This window comes from Ambystoma mexicanum, chromosome 2p (genome assembly GCF_040938575.1).
Source record: "Ambystoma mexicanum isolate Mex_15411 chromosome 2p, UKY_AmexF1_1, whole genome shotgun sequence".
Classification (NCBI taxonomy): domain Eukaryota; kingdom Metazoa; phylum Chordata; class Amphibia; order Caudata; family Ambystomatidae; genus Ambystoma; species Ambystoma mexicanum.
The window spans coordinates 1,126,021,384-1,126,043,801 of record NC_090923.1 but is presented as its reverse complement, the minus strand read 5'-3'; the positions used below and the strand labels follow the sequence as shown (position 1 = coordinate 1,126,043,801).

Here is a 22,418-nt window from a genome sequence, read left to right as displayed (position 1 = left end):
CTGCATTTATCACCTTCAGCAGTAATTTGAACGTATTGATTTATGCAGTTGCCGCTTATGGCGTAGGCTCACAGAATGATCCATTGCGTTCCGCTTCATTTTTTACCGCTTCGGATCGCTCTCTGTAAACAAAGGGGGCGTGACAAGCAGGAAGCAAATGCGAAGGAAGCATCTTCTCCGTTACGTTGCACGTAACATGACAAATCAACAAGGTGCTTTCCTCAATACCAACAACACAGAAAGTTCAAGGCAATCATGGTTTACCGTCAAGGATGTGAACATTCTAATTCCGTTGTCATTAACGGAGTTCAGGCGGCGCCCATTTACATCAATGCAAAAAACAATTGCAATGTAATAAACTATGAAATAACAAATAAAAATACGTTCAACAGAGCCACTGTACAGGACCACAGTCTAATGTGAATCAGGTCTTCCCTTTTTCTTCCTCAGCCTAGCATTGGGCTCCAAACCTAATGATGTACCTTCCATTGGGTCCAGATCTAAATCAGTTAGAAAAGCCTCTGCCAATTTGCTCTCAGTAAAATAATGTAATCGACCTTACACTACTATCCTCATAATTGCAGGGAAAATCATGTAGTACTTTAGATTTTTTTCTGGGGCTTTTATTTTTGCCCCAATGAAAGTTTTCCTTTTATCCATTACATCTTTACTCAAGCCAGCAAACACCATTATTTTATTGCCTCCCCAGGCAAGATCTTTCAGCTCCCGAGCTTTCCTCCACACTAACTCCTTCACAGGGAACCTGAGGAATTTAACAATATGTCTTGGCCTCTCTCTCAGGGCTGGTTTAGGTCCAAGAGACCGATGAGCTCTCTCTATTTCCAATGAAATAGCTGCATCTATATTCAGCAATGTAGGCAAGTTCTTATTTAGAAAGTCAATGGCATTACCTCTTTCTGCATTTTCTGGAAAGCTAGCAAAACGAAGATTATTCCTCCGTGAAAAATGTTCTTGTGCCGAGAGCTTCAAGGTAATCTTCTCATTAACCACCTTCAATTCTCTGATCTGGTCCATCAGCTTTAAAGTCTTTTCATCCACCACATTTAAATGCTCCTCAACAGAATCCACTTTTTTGACAACTGTGGTAAATTTTTCTTCCGACTTCAAAATAGCTGCCTTTATCTCTCAAATGTCCAATGTCATTTTGCTCAGCATATCAAAGAGTTTATCTTCTCTGCTCTCTCCAATATCTTCCTTCTCTCCGCCTTTTTGTCTTTTAGCATCTGGAGTAGTAGGAGTTGACATCTTCCAGGATATTACAGTATATTATCAGGGAAATAGTTCAGGCACAGGAGCACAGCAGTTAAGCTGCCATCCCTGGAGCTGACAGTTCTAGAATCCGAGTTAGATACTCTTGGACATCACCATTTTGCATTGCGTGTATATTCTCATAAATTGGCTAGAATGATTACATCCAGCAAACATTAGTCATACTCTGCTTCATGGTTTCATTTGGTTTTCTCGCCTGCCAAGTAATCCTTTAGTCATTTCCCCTCACTAGAATCACAAGGAGGCTGCTGACAACCCTCTAGGTTGCCATGAACCCGCTTTAAAAACTTCTCTGTCCGGTCAGTAGCCTGGGTTTTCTTTCGTGCCCAGAGCTGCCCGTCAGTGTCCACATAGTCCCCCAGGTGTTGGTAAGGGAACCTCTCTGTCCGGCAGGGCCCTTCGAGGTCTCTTTCGCCCCCACAGGCTCCCCAGCATTACCTCTGGTCCCCAGAGCCCTCTTACAGGTAAGCGTTTTAATTTTGAATGACCTGGTTTGAAGGCAGGATTATCGTCAGACATGGCTTTCCCGGGACCTAGGGAGTCTCATTCTGCTTCCTCGCGTCAGCAGTGGCACCATATATTAAAAGTCATATGCCAGCATCCTTTGTTGGATATCGTCTCTCCTCCAACAGCTTTGGACAGGCAGCATTGGTTTTGGCTTTTCCAACAGCGTCTCTTGCTGCTTTTGCCACTGTGCTCTTACTGCGTCTCCCGCTCCAATTTCTGCCTCTCTGAAATTCTCTCTCAGACGGTTGGCATATATTGTGTCTCCACGTTAGTCCACTTCTATGACCGCTCGATGTTTGTTTGTTTTTTTTTCCCTCCTCTCCTTCCCTCTCTCCCGTCCTCTCCCCTCCTCTCCGTAATGCCCATTTGGGTAACGGGGTCGCCAATTTATAAGGTAAACAACGAGTACAAGTTTAGGACAATGTCCTATTTCCCTCATAATAAGAAGGAAAGGGAACAAGATTGTCAGATTCGTCACAATATGTTGATTATTAGTTTGGGAAAGGCCAAGATGTCACTGGCTACTAGTGACATTTGTGTACAGGCGCGTTCTAAATGACATATAATATCATATTACAATCAAAATAGAGTCAAGTAATTGTGTATAAAGTGTTGAGTGAGTCACTTGGTTAACAACCTCAGCTGCCAATTTTGTGCAAATACAATTAGGGCTAGTAGCAGTCCACCGAGTTGGGGAAGATGGGAAAATATCTTGTAATTTCCCCCTCACCTTAGTGTCACATATTTTATCTGATCTTTCAACATTACTATTTGTATTTGTCTTTATTGTGCTTATATAGCGTTTTAATCCAAAGCGCTTTACATTATAACAACAAGATACATAGAGATTTATAACAGTAGAAGCAATTTACAAGATATGAATCAAACCAATAAAACAGTAGTTAGGGCAATTAACCTGTGAGGGTAAGTAAGGGAAGGAGGGGAGTGAGGAAGAGAAGGAAGAGGGAACAGAGAGTGTGTTAGGATGAAGAGGTAAGGATGGAGAGGTAAGGTAGAGGGTAAAAAGGAGCAGGTAGGGAGAGGTAAATAGGGGAATACGTGAGGGAAGAGAGAGAGAGAGAGAGAGATGAGGGGGTAAGGGTATCAGGGAGGGGAATGGAGAAGAAAAGATTTCAAGGAAGAACGTAAGGAGGAAAAGGTGGGGATGGAGCGGATGGAGAAATGTAGGGAGTTCCAGTGTAGCGGGGCTAGGAGCTGAAAGGAGCGGAAAAGGGAGGGGGCCCATGGCGAAGGGAGGACGGTGAGAAGGAAGATATCAGCAGAAACAGATGAGCAAGGAGAGTTAAGGGGGTGCAAGATCATGGAGGGATTTAAAGACAAGACAGAGGAAATTAAATTTAAGTTGGGAGTGGAAGGGAAGCCAACCAACCTAAGAAAACGAAGAGGAAACAGAGTTGTGAGGAGCAAGGAGACAAAGGGTTCATTTGGCTGAGTGGTAGAGGGATTTGAGGGGGCGAGATGAGTTGCAGGGAGTCCAAGAGGAACAATAGAAGAGGCGAGAGATGATGGAGGATATTAAAAGTTTAGTGGCGTGGAAGGTGGGAGAGGAGCAGACTTTGCGAATGCTGAAAAGGTGATAGCGGCAGGCGCGAGCGGTAAGAGAAATATGGTGGGAAAAAGAAAGGGAGGAGTCAAAGTGAATGCCTAGATTGCGAGCGTGGGCCCAGATGGGAAGGTTAGGGGGGGTGAATAAAAGGTGGAGGAGAGGGAAGGGGAAGAGTGTTGGAGGGGAAGAATAAGACTTCGGTTTTATCAGTGTTGAGGGAAAGAAAGCGGGATGACATCCAGTTTTTAATGTCAGTAAGACAGGAAGAGAGTTTAAGGTGGAGTTCAGGAGAGAAGGAAGAGAAGGAAAGGAAGAGTTGGGTGTCATCAGCGTAGAAACGGTGAGAAATACCGAATGAAGAGATGATGGGGGCAAGGAGAGAGGTATAAAGAGAATAGGAAGGGGCTGAGAACTGAATCTTGGGGATGCCGTATTCCAAGGGGAAGGAGGATGAGGTACAACCACCCCAAGAGACAGCAAAAGAGCGGGAGGAGAGGTAAGAGGGGAGTCAGTTAAGAACCGAGCCTTTGAAACTAAAGGATGAGAGAGTGTTGAGAAGTAGTGGGTGATCGACAGTGTCGAAGGCAGCAGAAAGGTCAGGGAGAACGAGAACAGAGGATTGTTTAGAGTATCGAGCAGAGAGGAGGGAGTTGAGGACATAAGTGAGAGCAGTTTCAGGGGAATGTTTATGTCGGAAGCCAGACTGAGAGGGGGGGTAGGAGGGAAAGGTTAGTGACAAAGGCTGAGGGTTGGGAGTAGGCTAAGCGTTAAAGTAATTTGGAGAGGAATGGGAGTAGAGAGATTGGACGGAAGTTAGAGGTAAAAAGGGGATCAGAAGAATGTTTCTTCAGAATAGGAATAATAGCGGCATGCTTGAAAGCAGAGGGGAAAAGTAGCTGAGGAGAGACAGATGTTGAAGATTACTATGCATGACCACATGCTCCCACAATTTCTGTGCAAGCTGTAGCAGTTTACTGTGGGCCGATTACCACAGTAAAATGTGATTCCACATTAACAAAATCGGTTGGAGGTGGGTTGTGTAAACTTGATGCTTACAATAAGCTAAACTGGCTTTGAATAAACTTTTAATAATGTGTGTTGCATATGCAATTGTTATCCAATTCAGAGGCTGGCATTTCTATTTCCCCTTTCAGCATTTTCCAGATTGGGAGTCACACTCTTGGTGCGTAACTGCAGTGCTGATGAAGTACTGCTTCAATATCAGTGGAGCAAATATTTGCGTTGAAGGGCGGGCAGCAACTCCCAGCATTTGCTGGCTCCAAGGGGGAAACCCTGCAGTCACTAGTTCAATGTACCCCCTCACCAAGTTCAAAGCACCAGGACTCTGCTACAAGCCCTTTTTGTTATTCATCAAGTCTTACATTCATAGACGAACAGGTCCAGCAGAGGGTAAAATAATATGACAGGCTTTCACCACTCACAGGCCGTGGATTTAAAAATGGAGACAAGTTACAGCTCTAAATGGAAAAACTGACATGTATCATACGTTCTATAGAGGACATTTCAAGTTCATAAGGGCCTTCATGACAGCCTACATTGAATCACAAGCCCCAAGGTAAGAAGGGAGATGCCTCTAATGCATCAATTTAACACATTCAAAGTTTTATAAACCTCATTGTGTGAAGACAACAGTGTACGCAACCCGCAAGTGATTGAGTGTATAGGAAAGCAAAGCCATAAGTACTTCCATCCAAGGAAGGCGACTCCATGTGGGGACAGTAACAAACATAAGTGGTGCCATATGGTCAACCAAGAACTGAGCAGATTGTGCATCAGACAGGCTTCCAATTATGGCAGAGCGAAGGATAGAATCCTTGCTGTGGTTAATGCTTAGCCACCTGCCACCTCTACGTTCCCACCTGCACCAGGCCCATGTGTTCACAAGCGTTCAAACCAGTCACCACACAGATCAAGGCACTTAAACAATTATCTACATAGCTTGCAAGCTTTTAACATGCCATGCCCACAGGCTATATCATCCCCTAGCAACACCCACCATCCCCACCCCAACCAGATCTTACTCAGACTACCCCTCCCACATAAACATCCATAGAGTGTAGAGGCTCCTTGCAAATCTCCCAGCCCCAATGATCCAGTTTGTTACCTCGACATTGCTCCAGCGAAGGGCTCGGTTAAAATCTTCCACTGTCAGCTTCCGTCTCTTGGCGTGTTTCAGAAACTGGGAACTGTTCTGGAACAGCAGAAAAAATATATAAGTATTGAATGTCTGCCAACACCACACAATCTTGCTAAAACAGAATGTGGTGTGCTTACTATATAGAGTTCGAGCACACCAATTCTGGGCATGATATTTCAGAGGAACGTCTGTCATTTCAACTATTAAGGTTTGCAGTTTATAGTTTGCCGAGGGGTTTTCAGTGAAGTATGCAACAAGCTCTTCTATTCTGTTAGCAGTTTTATTTTGTGGTGTGTGACTACACTCTGCTGTTTGAGTCCCAACAAGCCCCTCAGGACTTGGAAAGTGTTTACATCTATCTTAAGACACCTACAACACTGAGTTTTCATAATTCCTGCATCAGTTATAAAGAAAGCAGCATATCAGACTTGCACGCTGTGGGGTAGATTTACCAGAGTACTTGGCTTTTCATGTTATTTTCGATCATAAAGGTCAGCCACGTTTGTTTTTTTTGTTATGTGCCTTATTTGAGCCTACTGCTATTGTATCTTCAGAAAGAAAATGATTTTCATTATTATATTACAAACCATTACAAACAAAATGCCAGAAACTGCCAGGGGGCGCAGATAAGATAGCCGGCTAAAGAACGAGCTCCCACCCATGCCTAGCAAAGTATTGGCAAGAGATTATCAATAATCTGCTGGGGAGACAACTGGAGTGCACTCCTGAGGTGTGCCGGCTAGGGATACTTCCAGGAGGGAAAAGGAAGTACTCTAATAGTAGCAGCTTTTTTGTTGGCGTTACCAATTCGCTGCTTAGCCATCGCGTGGAAAAACCCAAAGGCCCTCTATTGCAACAATGGACACAAGACATCCTAACCTGGGCTATGACGGAAAAAGCAATAACAAGGAGGTAAAAGGTCAGAGGACAACTTGGACACCCTGGGGCAATGGGGTACCCTACTCATTGAAATTCTGACCTCACTAGATGACCTTCCCCCTTGAATAATACGGAGAGGGGGCTCGAAGGTACAATACATTTGGAACTGAAACAGTACTCAAGAACTGGGAGCAGGGAAATTACTCCTAAAGGACGACGGTAATAAGATATCTAGTGTGTTCTGGAGCTGGTCTGGGTGGGGGAGGGCACATAGAGGCTTGAATGTTGTTATAGTATGTTAAAAACTCAAACAGATGTTCCAAAAAAAATAAAAAAACAAACTTCCAGCATCTGTCCTTGCATCGTTCAATAGAGTTGGGAATAGAAGGTTGCTGAGCAAGAAAGTCCTGTTGGAGACTTCTCCGAAGACGGATAGACGTTACCGGGACGGTATCAAGAGAAGAGGCCCTTGATCACAGCGGCATCGGGACCGCCCGAATCAGGGGTGGTGCCTGCAGGGAACGTCGAGCCGGCGTAATGGAAGCAGCTATCAGACTCTGAGCCTGACAGTTTCGGAGAGCGTGGGCGGCTGGCCCTGGCATAGCGGCCCAATACTGCCTAGAGCTCCCTCGCTAAGGCAAGCCTGACCATCAGGGGGTGATAGGTGGGATCGGAGGGACAGCAAATAGGAGCCACAAGAATGGAGACCACTGACGCCTGAGAGGAACGTTTGAGGTCCTGGAAAGGCCGACCCAGTGGATGGATGGAAGCCCGAGTGGAGGGGTACTGAAGAACATCGACTGAGGGTTGAGCCTTGGGGGACCTCCGATGCAAGCAAACTTTTTGAAGGCAGGTGAGAAACCAGGGATTGGCTTGCTGTGATCTCTAGGAGGGCCCACAGTCAGAACCGATCTGGCCTGCTGGAGGAGATCCAGAGGGAAGACCATTGGTATCCGAGGATTAAGAGCACCTTTTTGACTGTGTGGCATGCATAGTAGCTTAAGGGATACAAACATCTTACTGCCATGGAATCCCGGGCCCAGGCTGCAGTAGAAACACCCATGAAAACGGACATATTGAATATTCTACAGAAAATTAAGGCCCTCAAGACAGACTTACAGTCCTCACTTTCCCACCTCTAAAGCAGAGTGGACAACATGGAAGATAAGATTGAGGCAATAGAGAACAACCAGCTGTCTGAAGACATTGAAATACGCCTGGACAGAAAAATGAAGAAGATAGATCAGAGAGACAAAGCCCTTACTCTTCAGATAGAGGACATGGAAGACGGCGAGAGTTGCAGTAACATTTTGGGCCTGCCACATAAGGAGGGGTGGGGGGTGTTGAACAGGAACAGGTACCTCCTTGGAACGAAAGGTGAAAGAGTTCCTGAGATTTTCTTTCCAAAATACATCTGTCTGATAAGTCCACAGAGCAGGTGGGGAAAGAGGGTCCGAGGACAGTTCTGGCAAAGTGTCACTTTTATATACAAAAGCTGGACATTCTGGCTAGAACTCGGCAAAAGGATTGTGTGGACTATGAAGCCACTAAAGCTAGAATTTTACAGGATCTTTCTGGGGGAACAATGGCCCGCAGGAGGGCATTCGAGCCACTAATTTCCTAGCTGACCGAACGGATTGTCCGCTATAGGTGGGACTTCCATTTATCTTTTAAATTTGAGTTTAGGTGGTCTATCTATAGTTATATGGAGATGGACGAAAAGCCTCAGATACATTCGGAAATCAGCGCAAAAACCAGAACCGGCCTACATGGTTTAGGATAGGGAGGAACGGGAAAGGTTCATGAACTTTTTTCAGGGGCAAGGGGCTAGTGCAAAAATGTGTTTACTACCCATCATGAGGGGATGGCTGCTGTCAAAGGGGGAGGTCACTGAATGTCTCAGTGTGAATCAGGGTTTAGCAACCACGGGCATCACAAGGTTTCTGTTTAAATTCCAGCAGCTGACAGGAGTGGTGCATGTCCACAACCACGAATATAAATGTTCTCTTTTTGGCAGATGACCTAATGATTATACATTAGGGAGCGAAGCCATATGTTGCCTCTGGAAGTAAAGGAGTAATTCACATGGCTTGTATTCATGTTTCAAAGTTAACCTATTGTCACAATATGGCCTGCCCCAAAGAACCACAACGAATCAGATAGCGAATTCAAGGGTGTTTATTAAACTCCTTTTAGATGGGATAGCCGGATCTCTTGTGGCAAAGATACCTGGGCAGAGCAAGTCTTGGGATAGTTGGCGCTATGGCCGGCCCTCACTCTCTAGCCTTGTCCCCGCTTCCCTAACCCAGACATCCATATCAAGGATTTTAGCAGCACTAGGATCGGTAACCCCCATCCGTCATTCGCTTCCTGGGCTTTTTGTGCTTTTGCTAAATCGTTGGCCACCCGACTCCATAGGGATCTTATAACCTTCCCTCTCCTATCCCCGTTTAGTATTCCCAGGGAGTAATGAATGTTGCCTTCTTTCGCCTCGCTCCTTTCCCACCCTCTCGTACCTGACCCTTCGTTATACTGGTCTCTTAAGCTGTTCTCCCCTCTTGCCACATCACTGTTCCTCCAATCTCATTCTGCCTTTCTACCTCCACCCTTTGATCTAACTTATTTTCCTACTCCTGTTTTTACTAACTCTCGTACCTCCAACTACCCCTCTACCTGCATTGCCGTCTCTTCCCTCCTTCCTCCCACTCTACTTCCCCGCTTCTTACCATTCCTCTAATTATAATCTCTGATTCACTTTAAAGGCAATAGCTATTCCTATTCCCCCACTCACTGTCGAGCTTACTTCTCTTCCTCTACTACTATTGATACTCTGCAATTAACACTATACCTTTACTTCCTCAAAACACTCAGGGATATGTTGCCCTGCTCACCCTCTATCACTAACTACCAAACTATTACTTAATTCCTTCACCCCCTGTTCCACTACTCCCGCGGCCTACTATCTTCACTCCCAACTACTACTACTCTGCCCGGCCTACTCTAACTCTACCCCTACAACTCACACTCTCCTTTCTCTCACACAAAACCCCCACAGAACCCCTCCTTAACAATAGCCTCCACACTCCAAACATTCTCGCCTCTTCTGGTCTCACAGACGTCCTCTGTTGCCTTCTGTCCTCACCTAATTAACCGACAATTAAAGACTTGCAGACCCCTCATTAAAATACTCCATCCCCTCCCCTGATAGTATACTCACCCTGTCCAATTATGCACCTGGCACCATGGGTGTGACATGGGAATGCCCTGGGAGGGCTTAAAAGGGCTAGTAAGCCCCACCTCTTTTTCCTACTGCATTTCTCATATGGAGCCTATGCTGGCTTCCCAAGACCAACTGGTCTCCCAAAGCGCCTCTGGAGGCTTTTCCCCCTTCCTAAACGCCAGGAGGGTTTAGTGGTCCCCTGATTTAAAGGACCTTTCTCCCTTAGGAAAAATCCCTTGTGGGCTTGTGGGTTAATTTCACTCTCCTCTCGCTGCAATCGGTGTTGTCCCGGTCGCCACTACCCCTGCTGTAGTTCGGCTGGGCTGCATCCTTTGCTGGCCTAGGTTGCCACATACGCAGCACCGCGCGGCATAAATGGAGTTGCGGTGGGATGGCTGCATTCCTCAGCTGGTTCCTGTGGTGGAGCTGCCTGCCAGCGTTCTGTGGCACAGAGACCACCGTGATCGAAGGTAAGTAGGGCCCACCTGCAGACACACCGGCACTGTGCATTTGGTGTGAATTCCCTCCTTCTCCTGAAGGGGCCTGTTCACAGACCCTGTCACACTGCCAAAGTCACTCCTCTTCCCCATGGGGAGGCCATCTCCTCCCACTCTGGAATTTTTGTCTAGCTCTCCCCCCTTTGCTTTGGGGGAGCATAGCATAAAAAACCTGGGGGTGTACATAACTAACCCAATCAGTAATATATTCTGGGAGGATTACCTGCTTCTGTGAAAAAGGGCCAAGAGGTACCCGAGTAAGTGGGAGGACTGGTTCTGGATTGCGCGTCTTGAGGTAATTAAGATGACTGGTCCAAAGCTCCTATATCTCTTTCAGATGATCCCTGTTCAGGTCCCTGTAGATTATTTTCAAAACCTTAAGAAAGCTATAGAGTAACATATATCGCACGTATTCTTCAGAAGGAGGAGGGGGGGGTGGGACTTCTCAGACTTTAAAGCATACTACAGGATGTCGCAAATGAGAGTCATGGTGGACCACCTCCACCCAACCACTACCAAACAATGGGTCCCAATGGAGATTGCTGGGCATGCTCCTGTTGCCTTGAACTAGTGGCTATGGGTTCCGAGAAATAGAATGCCCAGCAGGATTTTGCACCACCCGGTCTTGCATTTGCTCTGGGATCTTTGGAGGGAGACAGCAGATACGAGATGGTTGTCAACGAGGCCCTTGCCATTGAGTGCTATCTGGGCCCCTGCGATTAGTGATCAATTCCCAGACCCTAACCTTTTTCAGCTTTGGTACGATGGGGGTTTGGAAAGAGCAGGGCAGTTATGGGACAAAGGAAAATTTAGACCAATGTACCAACTACACAACTTATTGAAAGTGGGTTTGCTTTCGATCTTCCTATTTTTGCAGCTAAAAAGGGTCCTGACCAATAAATGTTGGGGGGACAATTTAGCTAGAGACCTTATCCCTTTTAAGCAAATTCTGCTTAGAGAAAATTCGGTCAGGGGTCTGAAATCGAAACTATCAGACACTGATTACTGCAGAGACTATGGAACCCCTTCGAGCCAGGAAACAGTGGAGTGAAGACATGGGTGGAGGACACAGGAGAGGAGTTATGGGCTCAAATGGGTCATTCAGTTAAGCAGACCTCAATAGCACCACAATGTAGGCTTGAGGGTTTAAGTTGCTGCCCCAGTGGCAGTTCCCACTAGCGAGGTTGGCCAGAATGTACCGGGCGTCGCACCCTATTGTTGGAAGGGGTGTAGCTCTAGAGCAGAGGTCTTAAAAATGTGGGGCACAACAACCCAGCATGAAATGTAAAAAATAAAAATAGATTGGGGGAAATGGGCAGGGGGGGCTCACATGGTCGGACTGGAGCATAAAACTGTCTCAGGCACCAATGAAAAGTGGCCCACAGTGGCAAATGGATATTCATTCCTTTAGTCACAGACTGTGAGAACAGTACCCAAGGGGGTATTTTTTGTTCAAATGTAAGCACATTGTGATATTTAAAGAACATCTATTCAGCAACAATGGTCAAAACAATTTTGACTGACCACACTAGCATTTTGCATTTTTGGTATGGGCATTGCCCTATAGGCTAGTCCGAGCCTGGCGGCTCATCCATAATAGGCAAGGGGGCATCCACCCAATGGCCCCCTGACACATTATGGAGGAGCCGAGGAGCAAGCCGAGGAGCCAGCCAAGTGAAAGACTGAGCACTCCCTCAGCTGCTTTTTCCAGCTGAGGGAGTGCTCCTGTGCTGGCTGGACCGTCAAAGGGAAACAATGTTTCCCTTTGACAGATAGGTTCCCCAGCTGCACATGCTGACTAAGCCATGCAAGGCTGGGAGTGTTTTGCTTGGCCAGCCTTGCATAGCTCATTGGAAATGTGTGAGGGGGAGCTCCTGCACCTCCTCGCACATATGGACAGAGCAGCCTGGAGCGGGGCGTTTCAGCACCCAGCTGCAGGCCCCTGCAGAATGTACGTGAGAGTGAGAATGTGAGAGAGTGAGAGAGTGAGAGAGTGAGAATGTGAGAGAGTGAGAGAGTGAGAGAGTGTGTGTGTGTGTGTGTGTGTGTGTGTGTGTGTGTGCGCTTCGTTGAGCTGATTTTGGCGAGTGGGGGGGTAGAGAAGAGAGGGAGGGTTGTACAACAGAGGAATATTAAAAATGCCTTTGTTGCACAATTCCCTACCCACCTGCCATAATCAGCTCTCCTTCTGGGGCACTGTGGAGCGCAGGGGACAGGGATGTTTTTTTTTTCTTTTACTGGTTATCATAGATGTCCAGTCAAAAATACCATGCTTTCCGCCTTGGCCCGCCCAGCACCTTGCACACACACAATCATGTTGGTTCTGTTAGGCACAGTGGGGACCAGGGGACAGGGATGGTATATATTTACTGCACATCTATCATAGATGTCCAGTAAAAAATATGCCTGCCCCCTGTGGCCTCCCAGCACCAACAGCAAGCTGTTTGGCTTTTTACCCTTTTTTTTTTAGTATGCTCTAAAATGCAACATTTTAACCCATTATTTAAAGAAAATTCACGGGGAGGGGTTGATCGGTTTGGGATCTCTCGCTGCGCTCAGTCGCTATGGCATATCTGGTGGCAATATTTATGCCCCTCCACCTAAAAAATAATTCACCAGCCACCACTGGTCCTGGGACTCTGTAGGGAGCAGGGTGGGGGAGCCCAAGGACTGCGGTGGGAGCAGGATGGTCGGCAGCCATGGGATAGTGGTGGCAGCAGAGTTTGGAGAGCCCAGGGTCTGTGGTGTGCAGAGCACAGGGACTGGGCTAGGAGTGGGATGAGGGTGTCCAGAGACTATGATAGGAGCAGGTGGGGGAGCCCATGGACTATACTGGGAGTAGGGTGCAGTGACGGCACGCAATAGTTCATAGCCATTTTGCTCAGGGGGGCCAGGCCTGAAGACCACTGCTCTAGAGGCTCTTACTGGCACATGTGGTGGACTTTAGTCAGGCATTTTGGAGTGAGGTCCCGTCCTGGATTTTTAACTGGATGTGCTGGTCAGGCCCCTTGAGCCTCTTTATATCTTGTTTGGGTTGGATATGGATGGAGACAGAAGCATTGCATGAAATCAAATGGCACACCATCTGCTCTTGGCAGCCAGGGTCACCTTAGGTAGGTTATGGAAGAGAGAAACACCCCCAAAGAAAAAAGAATGGGCCCATGAAGCAAAGTCCCTGTTTGAGATGGAATATATGGAACAAGTTACTTACCTGTAACTGTTGTTCTCCAGCATGGGTCTGGCATGGATTCACATGCTCATGAATATTCCCCGTCAGGCTGGGAATCCTCGGTAAAGAAAAAACCAGTATCAGTTTCGTTTCTGATCTGTCTTTCGTAGTAATAACCAATCACTGATCTCTGCGTCATACTGACCACAGCCAATGACTGCCCTCTACCTAAGCCCCGCCTCTGGCAGCCATCTTCAGATTTGGAAGCACGTGAAGTGGCAGTATGACCAAGTGAAGAGCCGCAGAGGGCTAGGCGGGAGGGTTCGCATGTGAATCCATGCCAGACCCATGCTGGAGAACAACAGTTACAGGTAAGTAACTTGTTCCTTCTCCAGCATGGGGTCTGGCATGGATTCACATGCTCATGAATAAAGAATACATAGCAGTACACACCTGCACAACCACGGCAGATCCTCGTCGTATACCTCGTCGTCCGTACCCGTCGCTGCCGTGTCAGTCCCCGTATCATCCCCTCGGGTGGACGGGTAGGAGGGCTGGACGGGGCGCGACGGCTGAAAAGGAGGTGGAGGGTGGATCCTTCTTTTCTTGGTAGGGGGAACACCAGAAGGTCCCGGTTCTGGGTCCCCCGACGGGAGAGGTTCCTCCGTCGGCAACGTTAGTCTCGTCCTTATCTCTGAGCATAAGGACTGTATAGCCAACAAAATGTCCGCCGAGTTGCCTTCGGCGCTGGCAGAGGGGAATCCGACGGGCGATCAGGGGCCCCGTCGGTACCCTCGACGATGTCGTCGTCACCTGCGTCGGGATCCATCCCGACGGGCCGGTCTTCTTCCACGCCGAGGCCGTGGCTTAAGACCTCGACCAGCTCCTCCGACGAGGTTGAAGCCGAATCTACGACGACGCCCTGCCCCCCCTTTTTCTTCCCCACGGGGGATTTCACGGGGGTCCTATCGATGGGCACAAAAGAGGACTCCCTCCGAGGTGGCAGGGAGACTCTGAGCCCCGAGGTCGCCAACACCTGTGTAGCCTCCACAGGCTGAGCCAGGGCCGCCGCGACAGTTTCGATAGAGGGCTTGGCCGGATGGATTAAGGCCTTCACCACCTTAGGTGCGCTCACCGCCTTATCCTTGAGGGGAGGACACTGCCTCGCTCCCCCTCCGCCTTCGAGCTCGACCGGGGCCTCTCCAGGAGCTTCGCCGGGTGCTCGGCCTTCCTCTTACCCGACCCAGAGCATTGGCTCGTGGTTGATGGTACCGGGGAGGGTGCGCCCTGCCTGGCGCCCGTAGAGCCCGACCGTTCGGCGCTCCCGGTGCCAGCGGACTCGCGGTGCTTGGCCTTATTTTGGACCCCCGTCGCCGGGGCGTCCTCAAAGGTCTTAGAAGACCGCTCGGATTTCTTCCTCTTCTTCTCGCCGGACGGGCTCTTCCCTTCTAGCCAGTTGGCGAGACGTTGATGGCGGTCCTTCATGGTCCGCTCCGACATGTTGCCGCAAAACGCACAGTCCTTCTCCACGTGCGTCTTGTCCTCATGTAGGCAGTAAAGACAAAAAGAGTGTTCGTCCTCCTTGAAGACGTTCTGCAGCTGGCATCCAGGGCAGACCCTGAACAGCTTTCCGGGCGTCGAGCTTCCCTTCTCCTGGGCCATGACCGGGCCTGAGAAACTTCTGGAGTCCTCCAAAAGCGGAGCTTGACGAAATCTTCACCCTTGAGGGGCGCAGACGAATCCGACACGGGTCCCCGTTGATCGGATGGAGAGTCGGTGGAGTTTGAGGCTCTTTTGACCGAAAAAACGAAGTTTTTGAGAAAAAACGTGAAAAAAATAGCACTAACGCTCGAGAGCAATAGCACGAGGATCCCAACACATGAACGTGCGGTAAAAATCTGAAGATGGCTGCCAGAGGCGGGGCTTAGGTAGAGGGCAGTCATTGGCTGTGGTCAGTAGGACGCAGAGATCAGTGATTGGTTATTACTACGAAAGACAGATCAGAAACGAAACTGATACTGGTTTTTTCTTTACCAAGGATTCCCAGCCTGACGACGGGGAATATTCATGAGCATGTGAATCCATGCCAGACCCCATGCTGGAGAAGACACGTATTAACGAAACAGGCTGCAATCTTTCGTTGGAATGGTTTCCCTTTACATCTAGATATATGCCAAACTGGACTTGAGTATCATAAGTGAGGCATCATCCGTTCAGTTTGGACCATGAGTGACACTTGATACATGCTGGTGTTTTGTGAGCTATTACTTACCAGAAGAATACTTGGAAGGACCAGAGGGGGAGAAATAGGATGGGGGAGTAAATTGTTAATGTTGATAGCATAGGTACCCAGAGGTTAACACTAGGGCCGTCCACACTTGGAGGAGAAACACATAAATATGTACTGTTACTTACATGCATGTCTATTGTGTGGTAAGGTGGTTCCTCCGATTTCTATTGAATGTCTTGAAAACTAATCAAATATATTTGGAGAAAAAAAAAGAACTAATTATATTGTACCTACTATCACTGCCCTAACAGTGTTTTGCAGAGACTTAATGGAGTACGAGGTAATTTGCTTAACAGTGTCTGCATAGGAATGTTGGGCATGAATGCAATGTTCAATATTTTGGCAGTTAGTGCCAAATAACACACAGTCTGTGCCACATGTGGGTTTGCCCTTTTAGCAGAAGTCAATTCCCTATTTGTGTAGACATGTCGATGGCATTGTCAACTTTGTAGTATGTGTCACAAAGTTTCAGGCAGGTATTATATGTAAATGTGGGTAGCACTACTTGTCAAAGTATCAGGCAGGCACTCTTGAGGCACAGAGATCCAATTAGTAGTGCCGCCTGTAATTAAGTATTAGGGAGGTCCGTATGGGACACAGATCAAAATTCAAAATGTCAAACGTACGTCCAATTTTGCAATCTGCCAAATGATGCAATTTAATGTGCTCTTATATAGCACCGTTCTGTCAGTTCCCCTTCAAACATACACGTCCAAATGTGCAGTAATTGCAGGGATCGGCCTGTCTATCTTAACACAGACTACAATTGGTGCCATACAAATGTGTACATGTGACTTTAACCAAATCCTAAATGGCAAACAAGTATAAATGTGCATCTTTCATTGAAATGATATTGAGAATCAAGCAAAGCAAGAATACAGAACTTTAAGTGGATTGGGGTGAAAGGCTGTGACTGAAATGTTGGAGGGAGAAAAAAACTGAAGATCATTTTTTTGAAATAACCTTTGGTCTTTTCTCCCCTGAATATTCCTGACTCGGCCCCCGCCTCCACTCACATCCCACGTCACTCTCCCCCACCCCACTTACCTTGCGGCGGCACATTTTGCTGTGTGCCGCCAACTCGCTGTGTCCCTGCAACGCCTGTTCCCTTTCACTTTCATGATCGGGAACCAGCGCCGCAGGGTCCTTTCCTTCGGGACCGGCTGTGGAAGACACCCTGGCAACCCCCACTCACAATATAGTGCGCATGGGTGCGGGCGGACACCCCTTTGCAGCCCTCGCCACCGAATGGGGGATTTGGTCGAACTTCTGGGCCGTTCAGTATTTTTGAACAGCCAAAATTCGCCCAAATCTCCCATTCAGTCTTTTATTCTCGGTCATTTTGGATGATTCCCTTTAATTAACATGGGCAATAAAATGGGATTGACAGAAGAAATGCTAGATGGAAATAGAAGAAAAACTGGCAGGGGTGCTCAGAATGGATGCCTCAACGAAACGTGGGGTTACAGCATGGTCTACAGTAAGGTGGTGTAGCAAGCACATGAAGTGAACCTTTGGAACTGGGTATAGTACTCCCCTGCCCCCTTTCCTTTTCCTTTCTTTTCGTCTCCTGAGGCCCATCTGTATGTCTTGTGTTACTGCTTGAGGGAAATTCACATTTTGCAGAAATAACGAGTGTACACTTCTATAATAATGTTTCGTAAGGAACACGTTACTTACCTGTAACTGTTCTCCAGCATGGGTCTGGCATGGATTCACATGCTCATGAATATTCCCCGTCAGGCTGGGAATCGTCGGGAAAAGGAAAAATAATTTCACTCACGTTTATAAACTGGCTTTCTCCTATAAACCAATCACTGAGCTCTGAGTCATACTGCCTCCAGCCAATGGCTGCCCTCTCCCCAAGCCCCTACTCTGGCAGCCATCTTCATATTTGGTAACACGTAAACTGGCAGTATGACCAAGAAGAGCAGCAGAGGGGCAGGAGGGAGGGTTTGCATGTGAATCCATGCCAGACCCATGCCGGAGAACAACAGTTAGAGTTAAGTAACTTGTTCCTTCTCCAGCATGGGGTCTGGCATGGATTCACATGCACATGAATAAAGAACACATAGCAGTACATAAACACACAACCACAGGAGGTGACAAGGCTCAACAGAAGCAATTACTGTTACCTCCTCACCAGACTCACCTTCAAGCGATCAGGTTGCGTAGCACTGCTTGGCCGACTCTGGAATCCCTGTAGACGCAGTAAAATTTTGTGAAGGTGTGCGTAGACCTCCACGTAGCAGCCCTGCAGATGTCCAGCAGGGGCACACCAGACAGGAACGCCATAGTCGCAGCGATCGCTCTGGTAGAATGGGCTCTCGGAAGGCCAGGCAAGGGTCGTTTGCCAACCAGTGACAATAAGTGATGAACCTGGAGATGGAAGCCTTGGACAAGGCCTTCCCATGGTTCACAGGACCAAAGTTCACAAAAAGCGTAGACGTTTTCCGGAAACTCTTCGTGCAGGACACATAAAACTTCAGCGCCTGAGACACATACAGCAAGTGCAAAGTCCTTTCAGCTGGCGACCAAGGGCTCATTGAAATGAAATTCGGACTGAACCTTGGGAATGAAGGAGGGGTGCGTCTGCAGCACCACCCTTGTCTCGTGGAAAGTCAAGTAAGGCCGCTTGCAGGACAGGACCTGGATCTCACCTACCCTTCTGGCAGAGGTGATGGCCATGAGGAAAGCCGTCTTCCAAGACAGGAACTTAAGCGGAGCTTGATGCATCAGCTCGAATGGGGGGCCCCCCCATGAGCTTAGCCAGCACCACGCTGAGTTCCCACACCGGGGCAGGTGCCTTCACCAGCGGGAACAAACACAACAGTCATGTAAGGAACTCCTTCACTAGATGGTGCGACCAAAGGGTATAGCGGGAGATAGCCACCAGATGCACCTTTGTGGAGGAGTGCACCAGCCCCGACTTAGCCAATGACCACAAGTACGGAAGGACTTGGGGGGGCCGTGACCATCAAAGGGTTAATCTTCTGGCACCAGCACCAAGTCTTCCATTTGTGTCTGTAACATTTCAGAGTGGACGACGCCCTGGCCTTGGCGAGGACCTCCTTACAGTCCGCAGGCAGCTCGTAACCACCAATCTCTAGTGCTGCAGGAGCCAGGCCTTCAGGTTCAGCGATCCTAGGTCATGGTGCAGGATTGCGCCTCCTTCCCTGGAGAGAAGATGTGCGACTGCTGGCAGTTTGACTGGAGGGTGCGCCGACATGTTGAGAAGGTCCAGCTACCATGTTTGCCTCAGCCACGCTGGCGCGACGAGGATCATCCTGCACCGGCACTGTCTGGGTTGGCTGATGACTCGAAGTAGCAGCAGCAACAGAGGTAACGCGTACAGGAACAGGCTTTCCCAAGGGAAAGAGAATGTGTCCCCCATGCTCCCTGGCTGTGCAAACCTGCTGGCGAACCTCCGGCACTAGGTGTTCATTGCCGTCGCAAACAGATCGATCTGGGGACTTCCCCACCTGAGGAAGAGGTTGTTGACTTGATCCTGCCGAAGCTCCCACTCAAGAGCGCAGCTCCCTGCTCAGAGAGAGTCACCGACAGTGGTTTTGACTCCAGCCAGGTGAAAAGGAATTAGGAACATCCCCTGGGCGACGGCCGAGTGCCACAACTCCTGTGCCTCTCTGGAGAACACCGGGGATCTGGTGCCTGTCTGCTTCCGGATGTAAAACATTGTGGTGGTCTTGTCTGGAAGACCCTCACCACTTTGCCCTTGAGGGATGGAAGAAAAGATTTGAGGGCCCAAAACATGTCCCCTAGTTCCAGGACGTTGCTGTGTAGCGCCTTCTCCTCCGGCAGCCACAGTCCTCTGGCGTCGAGACGTCCGTGTGTGCTCCCCACCCTTCCAGGGAAGCATCCATCGTGACCGTCTCCTGGTATGGAGGGATCTGGAAGTCTTTGCCCCCGGCGATGTTGGTGCATGCAGTGAAAAGCATCTAGGCACTTGCGTTAACCTACTGAGCCATCTTGCGTATTTCTAGAGCTTATTCGAAGCGTGGAGGAAAATGCTGACCAGCCAGGCCTCTCGAACTGAGTGAGCCAGCATGCTTGCGAGGGGTTAACTGCGAAGGCCCTTTTGAGACAAACGTCTAGTTTTGCAAGAAGCCCTGCACAGCCTTTAGGAGCCAGGCACAGCCTTCCTCTACCGCGCTCTGCGAGTCAGGTGCACTGATAATACAGAAATGTATAAGGCACTTCCCAAAACAACGTAAACGGAGCCTGGGAGCCAAGACTGGCAGTTTTTAGTTGGAACTTTCCAGGCGAAAACATGTTTTGCTGCATGGAAGGTTTGGCCTAGAAGATTCTCGAAGAGATGGTACGTCATAGCGATTGACATGCAGCCCCTAATAAGAGATCTTTACCTGAGCAAGTTAGGCGGGGACTCTTCCCGGGCTGTTTGAGAGAAGCGTGCATGTAGAAAACACTGCCTGGACAACCAGCCAGCACTAGAGGGCAGAGGCTCTTTCTGTCACATTCCTGCTCGTGTGCAGGCCTTCGGGGGCTAGGACAGTCCCAGACCGGTGCCGGGCAGAGTGGCGTGGGTCCGGAGTGTGATTCTATCGTATCGGCATCAACGATTCCTAGGAGCGTAAGAATAATTGCATATTCATCTGTGACTGATAATTTGTGTTACTCAGCTTGCACTTTAATTCCCATACGATTGAAAACTGCTGCCTGATTCTAATTAGTTTATGTAGTAAATAAATGCAAGCATAAAATCTTCTGAGTGAGTGGCTTTCTTCCAGACCGAGTTCATTGTGTCTCGCATAGGTTCTTACTTGTGAGGGAAGGCGATTAGGAGTTATATTGCACTAAAGGCTGGCCCCAGGGTGGTTACCGTTTCCCTTTTCGCTACAGAGCGCATGGTGGAATCGAGGCAGGGCTGGCCAAGGCATTACCCAGATTTGCAAGGTAAAGTTTGTTACGCTCACCTGGTTCCCACAGGGGTGTCGGGCGGAACTGGACAGCCACGGTCTCCACCAACGTGATGCGTAGTGCAGAGATGACTGACTGGACTGGCCCACCTAGCTTCGTCTGCTTGACCCGTAGAAGTAGTCTCCTAAAGGCGGAGAAAGGGAATTAGCCACCCGTGGAGTTGAGTAATAGCCCCTCTCTGCGTCCCCATTTATCACCTCTGATATTCCCGTTCACAAAGCTCACCTTATAGTTTTGAATGATGAGCTCTCCATCCTGCGAGGAACGCAGGGGCGCGTTGATGGCCAGTTACTTGCTTGAGGATATTGGAAGAGTTCTAGACAAATCTTGGCTCCAAAACTCCTGGCGAAGGGACGCAAGTATATAGTTCTAAAGAGTTAAAAAATGTCTGAATAATCACTCTTGTCCAATTCCTTTGTTTATCTTGCAGCTTAGACCCAAAAGAAGATAGTTCTGTGGCAACGGAAAGCGTTCAGGTAAGAGTCTGTGCTATCCCACACTGTCCGTTAAATGATGCCAAAGTTTAATTCGCTGCTGTCTCTTTTCTTACAGGTGTGGCGTAAGAAGATTTGGCGTTTTGTTGAATAATACCTCCGGCGGTAAAATCAGGTAAGTATATGGTGGCAAGAGATTGTCCTTATTTGTTTCCCCTCGGCTCACCTTGTTGTTTTCTTGTCCCCCTTAGGTGCTGGAATACGGCAACTTAATGATGGAGACAGCGCCGGATCGTAGAGATGCTGCGAGGAACGGCGAGTATGGCGCGGCGTGGCGCTGCTGCTGGCGATGCGCCGTGTTTAAAATAAAGTCTTTTTCTCGTTCAAAGGTGCGATGAATCCAGAATCAGGTAAGAAACCCAATAATGTTCTTGTTCTAACCTTTCTTCTTCTTTCCCTTCTTTCTAGGCGCTCTGGACTCGAGGCGGGCGTGGCACGAGGCTGGATGCTGACTGCAGGCACGGTGAGCGTTACGCTGCAGGATGCAGAATAACGCGAAGCGTGTGCTGCCTATCGGGCGTGGTTTAAATAGCCTCCAAAGTAGTCCCAGGTAAGTATTCCTTCACAACCACACCCGAGTAACAAAATAGTCCCTAGGTAAAGTAGTCCCTTCCAAGCCTCACATGGGCTTGGATATCTTGCAGCATGGTCTGCATCAGGTAAGTTTTAACATACGAGCCTGGCACCTATGGCGCCAGGACTGTTCCCCCATATGAGCCTGGCGCCATAGACGCCAGGACTGTACCCATATAGCCCCTAACAAGGGTTGCTGGGCTTTCTCTGGGTAACATGATGCCTGCTTCCGGGGTTGCTGGACTTGGTCTGGATGCCCGGGGGTAGGCATCATGACAAGTTTGAATAGTATGGGTGCAAGAATGCAGCCCTGTTTTAGGCCTCTGTGTGTTGCTATCCATTCAGTGGTTTTCCCATGTTGGTCCATCCTGATCTTAACACAGGTATGCTCATGCAGGGAGATAATCATGCTTATTAAGCCTTGGGGAATGCCCCACCCAACTAACGTGCGCCAGAGTCTATTACGGTCAACAGTATCGAATGCATCACTAAGGTCGATAAATGCCACGTAGACCGTGCTATGTCTCACCATCCATGCCTGTTGGATAATTGTGGTGAGGGCCGTTGTGTTATTGTGTCCCTTCCGATACCCAGTTTGGTTAAATGTGATAATATTACAGCTTTCTGCCCAAGATTCCAACTTAAGTAGTAATACTCGAGCAAAGATCTTGGCCGGAACATCCGACATTGCCAATAGGCGATAATTTCCTGAGTCAACTGGACTACCCTTCTTAAAGACACGGACAACAATACTATCAGTCCAGGAAGATGGGATTTTCTGGGTAACACTAATGGAACAAAAGAGCACATGCAGCGGC

The 22,418-nt window shown here is 48.4% G+C and overlaps 1 protein-coding gene across 1 annotated transcript in view; it reads right to left on the bottom strand.

Annotated features, from left to right (window-relative positions):
• Positions 1-22,418, bottom strand: part of TAF6L (TATA-box binding protein associated factor 6 like) — a 482,594-nt gene that overhangs the window by 401,037 nt on the left and 59,139 nt on the right. The window contains exon 2 of the mRNA XM_069645168.1: positions 5,490-5,576. Coding sequence (XP_069501269.1) covers positions 5,490-5,576 — 87 coding nt within the window. The remainder of the gene's footprint in view (positions 1-5,489; positions 5,577-22,418) is intronic.